At 45.6% G+C, this 12,315-nt stretch overlaps 1 protein-coding gene across 6 annotated transcripts in view; it reads right to left on the minus strand.

Annotated features, from left to right (window-relative positions):
- Positions 1-807: 807 nt before the first annotated feature.
- EPB41L4B (erythrocyte membrane protein band 4.1 like 4B) overlaps positions 808-12,315 on the minus strand; it is a 142,278-nt gene continuing 130,770 nt past the window's right edge. For all 6 annotated transcript variants that reach the window (XM_084992163.1, XM_021067313.2, XM_084992162.1 and 3 more), the window contains 3 exons: positions 11,200-11,268; positions 4,681-4,826; positions 808-3,458 (listed from right to left, as the gene is read on the minus strand). In XM_084992163.1, coding sequence (XP_084848289.1) covers positions 3,389-3,458; positions 4,681-4,826; positions 11,200-11,268 — 285 coding nt within the window. In that variant the 3' untranslated portion in view covers positions 808-3,388. The remainder of the gene's footprint in view (positions 3,459-4,680; positions 4,827-11,199; positions 11,269-12,315) is intronic.

Genomic DNA, 12,315 nt, shown 5'->3' on the forward strand with positions numbered 1-12,315 from the left:
TAGGGAAATTCAGGCTAGGGGTCAAATCAGAGCTGTGCCTGCAAGCCTAAGCCACAGCCGCAGCAATGCCAGATCCGAGCCACATCAGTGACCTATGCTGCAGCCTGCAGCAATGCCAGACCCTTAACCCACTGAGCAAGGCCAGGGATTGAACCCACATCCTCAGAGAGACAGCATCAGATTCTTAACCCACTCAGCCACAACGGGAACTCTAGATATCAGAATATTCTTGTGCTATTCTGGGAGTATAAAATTTGGGGTACATTCAGGTGGGATCTTCTGAATGCTCTAGGACATAATTTTTTCTTTATTTGCTTTTGGCCATGCCCACAGAAGTTCCTAGGCCAGGGATCAAACCCACATCACAGCTGTAACTAGAGCCACAGCAGTGACAATGCCAGATCTGTAACCTACTGAGCTTTGAGGGAACTCCTATAGGACCTAGTTTTTAAACTCTTCAAACATAAGGGTCTCCTGTGCAGTCTACAACCCACAAACTCAGGTTGCTGGATTCCCAGGCCCCTTGCATTAAGCCCCCCTGCCCACCAGGAGTCTGTGGCCCACAGTTTGGAGCTTTTGCTCTGGAACGATCATGTCTGCAAGCGCATTTATCTCGCTGCACCTAAGAGGCGTTATGTGACTATATGGTGCTGTTATTTTGGTTTTAAAAATACAAAACAAGGTGAAGCGGTTGTACCAATCCATTTTATCCCTATGAATCCACCCGACCCAATGTCATCTTCTCAGGCCACAATGCCAAGCACCCAACGTACATTTACGTAGGCAAATAACCAGGACAACTGCGGAAACAATGGAATCCTCTTGATTTTACTGGTTAGAGTGGAGCTGCCAAAGGTACTGGGTTTTCATACACAGTAACAGCCAACTTGTTTGTGATCCCGTGACATCCGCCTTCAGAAACATCCGTGAACCCAGGGGGACATGGGGAATAAGCAGCAGGCTTGGAGCCTCCTGAAAACAATGGCCAAAAAGCCCATGCAGCCCTCCTCAGAAGCAAAGCCAACCTGATGGGTAGGTAACACGGAGTTTCCTGGTTTCCTCAAGAAAGCTTCCATTTTGCCCTGGAGGTTTCTGTCGGAGAGCAGGAGGTGAAGAGCAGAAGACTCAGAAAGCAGGTTAGAAGAGGAGGGATTGGCAAGAGGGGACAACCCAGAAGCGGATATGTCCCCCCCCGTATTGTACAGCAACACATTTGGCATCGTGTGCACAACATAAAGAATGGCTAAAGCTGTTTCCAAAGTCCAGACAGGGGTCAGGTAGCCTGGGGAGTAAAAATTTCCAAATACCACAGTTGCCCCAGATGGCTTGACCGAAAGAGCAGACAGCAGTGCACACCATTGATGAAAACAGTGTTAGCCTGGGAAAGGCAAGCCAAGCCCTGCATATTTTGACAGCTCTTGATGACATCACTGCACCACACTGAGGTACAAAAGGGGCTGATATTTGTAACGATGACCGTGACTCATCAAGCAAAGATCAAAGACTCTCCAGTGTCCTCTGCTTCCTAAGGCAGGGAAGTACGTCATCTATTTTAGAAAGAATTTCCCTCAAAAAAATATTAAAATTTTAAAGATTCAGCACTTTAAGGGTTAATCCTCTGTTATCTGAATATCTGCTTATATTACCTCATTTTACAACAATGCTAGTCAATGAGGCATTGCTTTTTTTTTATAATCATTAGTATCAAATTATTGGCACCATTCAGTTTTAAGGATAGGGACAGGAGAGCAAACTATACAATACAACGTAAAAATACAGTTCTGATACAAATATACGAGATCAATTCCACTTAACAAGTGGTCATAAGAAATGGATGGACATTTTACACACGAGGAAATACAAGCGAGTAAATCGTCACATGGAAAAGTGCTCAGCCCTGCTAGCAAGTAATGAAATAAAACACCCTTTCAAGAACAACGATATGCACTTATTAAACGAGCAAAAATAAATAAAAATGGCACAACCCAATACTGGCAGAACTATTGGTAAATAGAAATGCTTATACATTGCTGGTGGCATCAGAAATTGGAGAGGGGATTCAAGCATTTAGAGGGTTTAAGGTCCTTCCAACTCAGAGATGGGGTATTTCTAGAAAGCAATCTGGCAATAGGGAACAAGAGCTATAAAATACTTCATGCTCTTTGACCTTGTCGTCTCTCTTTGAAGAGAGTCCCAAGGGACGAATCCAAAAGAAGGAACATTTTTTTTTTTTTTTACAAAGACATTCATAGCAGCACTATTTATAAGAGTGAAAAATTGGATATAACTCGAATATCTCATAATGGCGAGAAGTGAGGTTAACCGTGTTAACATGGATTTAAGGAAACTGAAATTGGTGAGAGCAGGATCAGTGCTGAAAAGAGGAGATATGTGTTAGATGGAGGAAGTAACCCAAGAGTATGTACACACTGATCCTACTGATGTAAGAATGTGTGCGTATTCATTGAGAAAGCGTGGGAAACAATTTAGAGGGCTAGTTTGTGGTAGGGGGTTCTTTTATTCCTGCAAAGTTGTTCAAGTGCATAATAAAAATTTAAAAACACATTTCTTGAAACTATATAAAAAGAGAGCAAAGTTTCTTCGGGTCAAGGGTCTATCAACAGGACATGAGTTGATCAGCTTTAGAAATAATTTTCCTTTATGGAACACCCAAAGGAATTCTGATATCAAATCACTTTGTAAGGATTTTTTTTTTTTAGATGATTTAAACCATAATTTCCTACTTTGGGTTCCATAACAAATTCTAGGTATTCCAAATAATATCACAGCCTGTCCATTCACAAGTTCAATTTGTATTTCAGATTAAGCTGAAGTACCTTCCGTCCTGGTGATGGCAACTTTTCGTTGGTTAGTTCACCTACTCATGTCTGAATAAAAATGAATGTTAAAGACGTTAGAAGATCGGTGTATTTACCGGTGTAAATGAAAAACCAGCAGTAAAGAATTATTCTCTCATTAAAAATGACTCTTTAGCAAACAGTCAAAGCTGGGTGCGAGTGTCAATCGTACAAAATCACACGGTTGAGATTGACAGCAAAGGATTCTGCGCGACACTGACCCCGTGGTTATTCATATACGCACACACGGGGACTTCTGACAAAGAATCCCGGTTTTCCCATCTTTCTTCTCCTAGGCTTACCACATCCTGTCTCAAATACACTGAGTAGCAGAAAAACTCTCATACTCAGGAGACATAAAGTAACTTTTCCAATAAAGGTCAAGCCAGAAGTTGGCTTCACCCATAACCCCAGAGGCCTGGGCACACGGAGCGCACATTTGCAGGTGGTGCTCAGGGAGCACCCGAAGCCCGAGGAGAAAAAACGGACAGAAGGCACCGCGCCATCCTCCAGGCGACAGGGGGAGAGTTTCACAGCTCGGTCATCAACAGTCTCTTCATCATTTTCTCTCTCTCCAGTTCCTGCCGGAGGGTCTCTGCGCTGCAAAAGAGGAGGGGACGAAAGAGTGAGATCCATGCTCGAAGGTGGTCAGAGCCTTCTCAGTTTAAGAGTTGTCCCCCAGGTTCTTTTGCAATCACAGTTCTTGACTTTTCAGGTTCCTGAAGGACCCCCTACAGGTGCCAGCATCACAATGACGGGACGATGGCTGCCTATGGCTTTACGAACCAGACAGCGAGCTGTGCAAGGCTCTGCTCCCATGGATTGGACTGGTCTATACGCCCTTTCTCTCTGAAACCCCAGAGCCCAGCATAGGATCTAAGGCACAGTGACCTCTCAGCAAAGGTCTTTTGAATGAGTGGGAAAATGTCCAGGGGCTAGATTTCTTTAAATCATATTTTAAGTTGGTTTCATAGGCACTTGCCCCAGCGTTTCCTCCTATGTTTTAATGAATAAAATCGAGGGATGCAGAATTATTGGCTGCTTTAATAGGTTGCTTCTGATTTCTTGGCCCTTGGGCCCAGTTGCCTATCTATGGAATTTATCTCTTCTGTTTACACACACACACACACACACACACACACCATAGGAAGTATGTGTCTTGAAAGGTACAACCAAATTTTTAAATAATTTCATTCAGAGGAGAAATCAAATTTCCACTATGGCCAACAAGGCTTCACACATTCTGGCTCCAACCTACAACTTCACGGGCCACCTCTCCTGTCATCCACTCTCTCTGGCCACACCGGTCCCCTTACTCTTGCTCAGCCAGGCTTCCTCCACCTCAGAAGCCTTAGCAGCCTTAGCTCTGGCTGTTCCCTCTGACTGCTATACTCTTTTCCCAAATATCTGCAGCTTGCTCCCTCATCACCTTCAGGTCTCTGCTTAAACACCACCTGCAAGCCATCCCAGCTTGTCCTATTGCCCTTCATGGTTTTATTTTTCTCCATAGCACTTGTCACTAGTGCTACACATGCACGCGCGTGCGCACAGACACACACTTCTTTAATGTCTGTCTCCCCTCTCCCAACACTAAATTGTAAACTCCATAAAGGTAGCACTTTCATATGTTTTGTTCACACTACATCCCTAGCACCTGGAATACTGTCTCGCCTTTGATGACATTTCAGTAAGTACATAGAGAATAAACGAATGAAAGAACGAATAAGAAGGTTGCAGATGTCACAAACGCAGTGTACCTACAGCCTGTGCCTGGTTTCGCTGTCACCAGAGTTACCGGCTGGTACTTGCTGATCCGACTCACCTGGCTGCCAGAGAAACAGGCTTCCGAGTGGTGTAGATCGTCTGCACTGTGGACACGGTCTCTGTCAAAGGCCTCAGGGTCGCTGCTGGAATCAGTGGGGAAGACTGGCCAGGACAGCATTGTAATTTACTGTCTCTAAAGTCTGCCTGGAGAGGAAATGGAAAAAAGGAAATCAATCTCACTTTGGGTTCCATTTTCACACTGTCAGCCACTCCCTAAACCTTTCCATACGGTCTCTTTTATTTTTTAATAATAGTTAATCGAGTGCCATTTAGTAAACCATTTTAGTGCCAGCCACTATGCCAAACACTTTATATATATTACTTCTTGACAATCTTTAAGGTAGAGATCACGTTTCATCACGTGTTAGACACCGTCGTTTGTGAGAGGCACCATTTGTGCATGTGCCACAGAGAAAGAAAATGGTGACCATTCAAACTTTGGGATGCCCACTGTTGTAATAAACATTTCTATTTCAGAGATGTTAAAAGGTGGAAAAATGCACATTGGAGAAGTGATTTTATGGAAAAGGAAAGTGAGGCTCAGAGAGGCTAAGTAATCTGTCCAAGGTCACACAGTTAGTAAATATTAAGAATCAGTATTTAGGGAATCCTGTCGTGGCTCAGTGGTTAAAAAATCCGACTAGAACCATGAGGTTTCGGGTTTGATCCCTGGCCTTGCTCAGTGGGTTAAGGATCCAGCATTGCCATGAGCTATGGTGTAGGTCACAGATGCAGCTCGGATCTGGGTTGCTGTGGCTCTGGCGTAGGCCGGTGGCTACAGCTCCGATTGGACCCCTAGCCTGGGAACCTCCATATGCCGCGGGAGCGGCCCAAGAAATAGCAACAACAACAACAAAAAGAATCAGTATTTAGAACCAGGGTTAGCTGACTTCATAATGGATGCTTTTTTTTTTAACCATTACAGAAGTGGTTCTCAAAGTATGGTTCCCCAGACTAGCATCATCAGTATCACCTTGAAATTTGGAGAAAATGCCACTTCTCAAGACCTGCAGGATCAGAATGTCTGAAGATGAAGTCCAGCAAATCTGTGTGTTTTATAAGACCTTCAGATGATTCTGATACATGGTAAAGTTTGAGAATTGCTGGTCCGGAGTACACTGTCTCATTTGGAGAGGATGATTTATTTATTTATTTTAATTACAAAGCAAGATTCACTTATTGTTTTATATAGAAAACTCAGAAAATATATAAAAGTATAAGTGAAGAAAGTCCATAATCCTTTCATGTCAGTGTATTTCCTTACAGCATTTTTTCTATGTGTACATGTTTGTTTTATATCCCTTCAATAGTACCAGCTATATATAGCATGGCATGTCAAAGTTCCTGGGTCAGGGATCAAACCCATGTCACAGCAGTGACCAGAACCACAGCAATGACAATGCTGGATCCTAACCTGCTAGGCCACCAGGGAATTCCCCCAGCTATATATTTGCTAACTTGATTTTTCATGCTTGTTTCTGGCCCTAAACTTGGAGGTATTTTTCACATGGCTTTCTAAAGAAGAAGCTTTGATCATCAAATGAGCAATATATTCCTAGTGATTAGACATAAGATGAGCTGTGCCTTCTAGGGAACACGGAAAACCACAAAAATACCAGGTTACAGTACAGTTGTAGTTCTATAAGGGTATCAAGTGATGGGGAGAAAAAAAATTTTTTGTCTTTTTTTTTTTTAGGGCATGTGGAAGTTCCCAGGCTAGAGGTCGAATTGGAGCTGCAGCTGCTGGCCTACACCACAGCCACAGCAACACTGGATCCAAGCCACGTCTACGACCTACACCACAGCTCACAGCAATGCCAGATCCTTAACCCAGTGAACAAGGCCAGGGATCAAACCTGCATCCTCGTGGATATGAGTCAGGTTCGTTACTGCTGAGCCATGATGGGAACTTCTGGGAGAAACTAATTTTTGAGAGGTCCTGAAAGACTGTTGCTAAGAAATACAAGCCCCTGTTCACTTTACAACTGCCTCTAGAGGAAAAACTGACCCGGCCTGGGCTGGAGCAATGCCAAAGAATGGACCGTGAGAAGGGGAGCACGAGTTGCTAGCATGCTATGTTTGCCACAGGGAGTTTCATAAACATTTGGATGTTTAGTCTCTTGTGTGGTTCACCAGAAAATCCCAGCTAACTGTTTTCCAGGCACGAGGTAGGATCAGACTGCCCCATCCCACTCTGAAGTTAAGGAATAGCCACGCACCTTGCTTTGGCCGAGGAAATGTGGGCTGAGGTGCCGTGTTTTATTTCCATTGGAATATTTAAGTGCTAGTCTATGATTTCTTATTTATTTTTTTTCCCCCTCTGCCACTGTGACTAGCAATGTTCCAGATGGCAGCTGCTCTATTAGCCTTGGTTCCAGAAACAGGGCAACAAAGATCAGAGTGTTTAGCCTACGCATGTCAGACATGCAGAATGAATAGGACATTCAATTTGTCTTTTTTTTTTTTGGCTGAACCCTCAGCATGAGGAAGTTCCAGGGCCAGGGATTAAACTTACACCACAACAGTGACATAGGCCACAGCGGTGACAATGCCAAATCCTTAACCCACAGAGCCACCAGGGAACTCCTCAATTTGTCATTATAAAGCATAAGTTAGCACATTCTTCCTGACACATGAACTGGGATAAGAAATTATTTTGTTGATTTAGTAAAATGGGTGGTAGTTGGGCTTTTGATGCCAATTTTGATTCTTTCTGGAAAAAGGGAAATTAACACTTACGTTAAAGTCAATAATTGGTAAAAGCACCCGGGCCTTAGCATGAATCAAGGCAGTGGCATCGGACTTTACTTATAGTCATTGAATTCTTCAATGCCATACAAAGTAGGAAAAAAAAAAAAGAGCCAGCTTCGCTTAAGAATGACGAACCCAATTAGTATCCATGTGGATGCAGGTTTGATCCCTGGCCTCGCTCCGTGGGTTAAAAATCTGGTATTGCCATGAGCTGTGGTGCAGCCCGCAGATGCAGCTTGGATCCAGCGTTGCTGTGGCTGTGGTGTAGGTGGGCAGCAGCAGGTCCGATTCAACCCCTAGGCTGGGAACCTCCATATGCCGTGGGTACAGCCCTAAAAAGACAAAAAAAAAAAAAAAAAGGAATGATCTTAGGGAGCGGTGAAAATTACTCATGTTATTAAATCTTAACCCAGACTGCTCATCTTCTTAATATTTGTTGAATGAAGAAATGAATGAACAAACTTTTGCTGGAACAAAGCAGATGACACAGGGACAGACTAGGTTAGGAAAAACATGGGCCAGAAATTTGACCAGAGGTAAGGCATCTTAGATAGACCAAGGCATTTGGCTGAGTAGCAAGCAGAGGTGCAGGTAACAGGGCCAAATACAAGGTAGGAACTGGTCTCCGGATCAAAAAAGGAGCCTGGTTGTTGAAACCAGACCCAAGGTCGATCCTAGATCAACTGCCAGAATAACTGTGTGTGGAGGTCCCTGGAGCGGCTGAACATCCCCACGACTGTGATCAGGGCAGGTCTGGGGGCCTTGGAAGAGGTCAACCCTGCAGCAAGGTGAAGAGCATGACACACAGGGGTGAGAAAATAAAGAGGCTAAGGCCCATGAATTTGGCTTCTGTCACCGTCCAGCTGCCTAATTATGATCTCCAGTCCAGTCCTCTCTCCTGCTACAGACTTGGACGTCCACCTGCCCATTTGGTGTTTCCATCTAGATGTTTCCAAGGCACTTCTAACACATCAGGACCAAAGGAAAGTCATTATCCCTCCCAATCCAGTCTTCCCGAAGATGTCCTCATCTCAGGGAATGGACCCCCTCTCCACCCACATCCTGCAAGTCAGACATATGGGCGCCATCGTTGCCCCTCCCTCTCCCTCATCCGATCCAATTCCTTACCAGTCTCTTAAAAATCTCCCCAATCTGGGCACTTCTCTCTACCTCCACCATCATCAAAACCATTCTGGGTTGAGCTCTCTGCCCTCTCTCCCTTGAACCACTGTGCCAGATTTCTAGGCTACTGCCTTGAGTCTTCTCTCTCTGAACCCAGATCTTCTCCCACTACCATCACAGGGCCTCCAAAGGCCTCCCATTGCTCTTAGGATATGGATCGGGCCCTACTTGGGCCTACAAAGCAAATGCAGTTTTGTCCTATAGGGTTTGTCTCTGCCTGCTTCCCCTTCCTCCTCTCATGCCCCATATCCTTGCTTGCTGCCTTCCAGGCCCAGTGGCCTTCATTTCAGTCCCCTGAATGTGGGATGACTCCTCTGCCCCAGGACTCTGGCTCATGCTGTTTCCTCTGCCTCTCCAGCTGTCTTCAAGCCACTCTTGCCCAGTTCTTAAAAGCCCTGGTGTGCTTTCTGACATTGGCTTCCTGCTCCCTCTTGGCCCCTAGTTTTTCTGAAAGGGCTTCCCTGGGTGTCTCATAGCACTGCCAAGGCTGGGCAGCAGGCCAGAGTGCCTGCCTCAGCCTGTGGAGGAAGCAGAGCCGGAGCTTCCAGCTGGGGAACTGTGTCCAGCCAGACGGCAGGGGCCAGATGAATGTCGGGGCAGTAGGACTTAACAGCCTGGCCCAGCCCCCGTGTCTCTGCCCTCTGGTTCTTAAAAGGCAAGTTTTGGAAGCAGATCACAACCCTACAATGGATTTTTTTTTTCTTTTATCTTTTTTGGCTATCCCACAGCATGTGGAGTTCCCTGGCCAGGGATCAAATCTGCGCCGCAGCTGCCACTTAAGTCGCAGCTGGGACAACACTAGATCCTTAACCCGCTGTGCCAGGCGAAGGATCGAACCTGCTTCCCAGAGTTTCCAAGACGCTGCCGATCCTGTTGTACTATAGCAGGAACTCCAAACCTGTTTTTACCTCTGCATGGACTGCTGGACACCTTCCCACTTCTGTTCATCCTCTGAAACCTGAATCAGCCACTGCTGACTCCCTCCCTGTTCAGGTGGCCAGAGTCATCGCAGATAATATCATCATCACTCACGAGACCGCATTTCCAGCTACCCCTAGGTCACCTGACAGCCCACCTCAAAGATCCTCTGGGTTGGCCTTTGAAGGAGCCTCAGGGATCACTTGGTTCTGCGAATCGCACTCTCTGCTCCCTGGGAAGAGGAGAGCGTAAGGGGAAAGACAGGGGAGCCTGGATCCCCCACTTCTGCTCATGAGAGAGTGAGCTTCTGCAGAAGCTTTTCTTTAAAGCAAAAAGTTGAGCAGCTGAAAAGAATCCTGAAAATCATCGAACGCTCTCATTTTGCAGATGAGGAAACTACAACATGTAAATGTTTTAAAACATTTCAACAGTTTGCAGAGAGTTGAAATAAGCTGCTCAGTGACACAGAGAGCGGTGGTAACGGAATGCGGGTTGTCATGACTACCGGCTCTAGTTAATTACACCACCGGGCCTCTGAGAGCAACAACAATTGTGCTTGACATTTGTGGGATGGTCTGTGGTTAGTAAGGTACTTTCAAGTTCTTGATCCCTTTTGATCCTTGCCTCAACCGGATACAAGGAGGATATTCTTCTTATTTCCACTTTAAATAAGAGGAGATTGGTGCTCAGAGTGGTAAAGCAATGTAACCTAAAATCACACCATTATCAAATCCAATTTTTAAAAAATTTAAAAAAATTACATTCTTAAAAATCAAATTAAATCATACTGTTATCAAGATACAGATCCAGCCTAAAAGAATTGAAAACAGGGACTCAGACAAATACATGCACAAGCATGTTCATAGCAGCATTATTCACAGGAGTCAAAAAGATGGAAACAACCCAAATACCCATTAATGAATGAATGGATCAACAAATTGTGGTAGATACGTACAATCTTTGCTCCGTACAAAGAAATAAAGTACTGATTTCTCCTACAACATGCATGAGACTTATAAACATTATGCCAAGGAGAGAAGCTAGACACAATAGTTCACATAGTATATGATTCCACTTCTATAAAATATCCAAACTAGGTAAATCCAACAAGGCAAAATGCAGATTAGTGGTTGCCATGGGCTGGAGAAAAGGGGAAAAGGGGGAGTGAGTATTTGATGGGGTGATGAAAAGATTTTAGAACTAGATAGAGGTGGTAGTTGTATGACAATGCACTGAATGTCACTGAATTGCCTCTTTAAAGTGGTTAATTTCAGAGTTCCTGCTGTGGCCCAGTGGGTTAAGAATCTGACTGCAGTGGCTTGGATCACTGTGGCGGTGAGGGTTCGATTCTCCACCCCGCACAGAGGGTTAAAGGATCTGGTGTTGCGGCAGCTGCGGCTCAGATTCAGTCCCTGGCTCAGGGAACTTCCGTGTGCCTCGGGTGTGGCCATGAAAATAAAAATTTAAAAAGGTTAATGTTATGTTATGTTATACTTACCTCAATAAAATAAAATAACTAGAAGATGCGGGACCCCCAACCCCAACCTCGCAGAGATCACAGATCAACAAAAGAAGTTGTTGGCATTGCTGACTGGCAGCCCACAGACAAGCACACCACGTGGGAACAATGTCTTAAAACACAGATCTGTTTTCTGGCTCTACTTACTGTAAACTGTGGCCCTGTAATGAAAGGATCAGGAAAGGGGGTCACTGGATCAGCCGGGAATGTTTTTATCTTCAAAAAAGAGACAGAAAAGAGCGTTACTTCCAGATTAGAAAATAAACGTTTTGAAATCTTTGGCAGCGCACTTTTAAAACCGAACCGAAGGATGCAGGGAACTCATGCCCAGCCTGTGTTGCTGGTTAAGGAAATACACCAAGGGTCCCTAGATGTGTTGCCCAGCGGTTGTATCTGTACCATCACTGTACTAGGGGCTAGGACTCTACAGGGATGACAGGCTGGAGGCTTGTGTCCGCAGGGCACCTACGCTTACCTCACCCTGACTGTGACCAGGGTGTATGATGAGGCAGATGAGGGCTCCCTGAGGGCCTCCTGATGGCTCCACTGCAGCTGTGGGGAGTGGACTAGAGGCCACTGGGAGGGCGCATCTGGGAACACAGTCTATCAGAGTGGACAGAGTGCCAGGGGGCCCGGACTAATCAGGCCAAAAGGATTCATTGTCGGTCCACTTTAATTGCTGGGCTTCCTGTAAACTCTGGGCAATAGAGGGAAAACCTCAAGGGAACCCATCTAGGCATGGCCTTGGGAACCACCGCCATGGCCTTGGGAACAGAAGGCATGGTGATGAGAAGGGCCCAGTGGCAGGCTCTGAAAGAGGGTGGGTGCCCTGGCATAATTAGGTACTGCTCAGTGGCCAAAAAGAGCCTTTGCTTCCATTTCTTTCTCTGGGTCATTTCATCTTTGGCCTCCTGGAGGCCTTGGAGGAAGGGTTGGGGGGGGTGTGAATTTCTTTAAGTTGGCCCAGAGAAGGGCCAGTAGGCCCAGGGGTCTGATGGCTCTGGCTCTTGCTTTGTCTGTGGCCCCCAGGGCAGAGAAACTGCCTGCTGGTGAATGTATATTGTGCTACCTGCCACCAGAGGGCTGTGGCCAAGACACTGGGGCCACCGTTGTCCACAGGCAGCCATCTTATTGTGTCTTAGAGTCTTGTCTATGGACCCTGGAGGACCGACTTGAAGGCCTTGGGTCATTCTCATGAGGGTGAGGTAGGGATGAGCAGACCCAACTCTGCTGAACGTTTCTGAATGAAGGAAGTAGGTCTCA

Source organism: Sus scrofa, chromosome 1 (genome assembly GCF_054392235.1).
Source record: "Sus scrofa isolate SSC_HxYL_T2T_F1_AM1 chromosome 1, Sscrofa_HxYL_maternal_Yorkshire_Landrace_v2.0, whole genome shotgun sequence".
Classification (NCBI taxonomy): Eukaryota; Metazoa; Chordata; class Mammalia; order Artiodactyla; family Suidae; genus Sus; species Sus scrofa.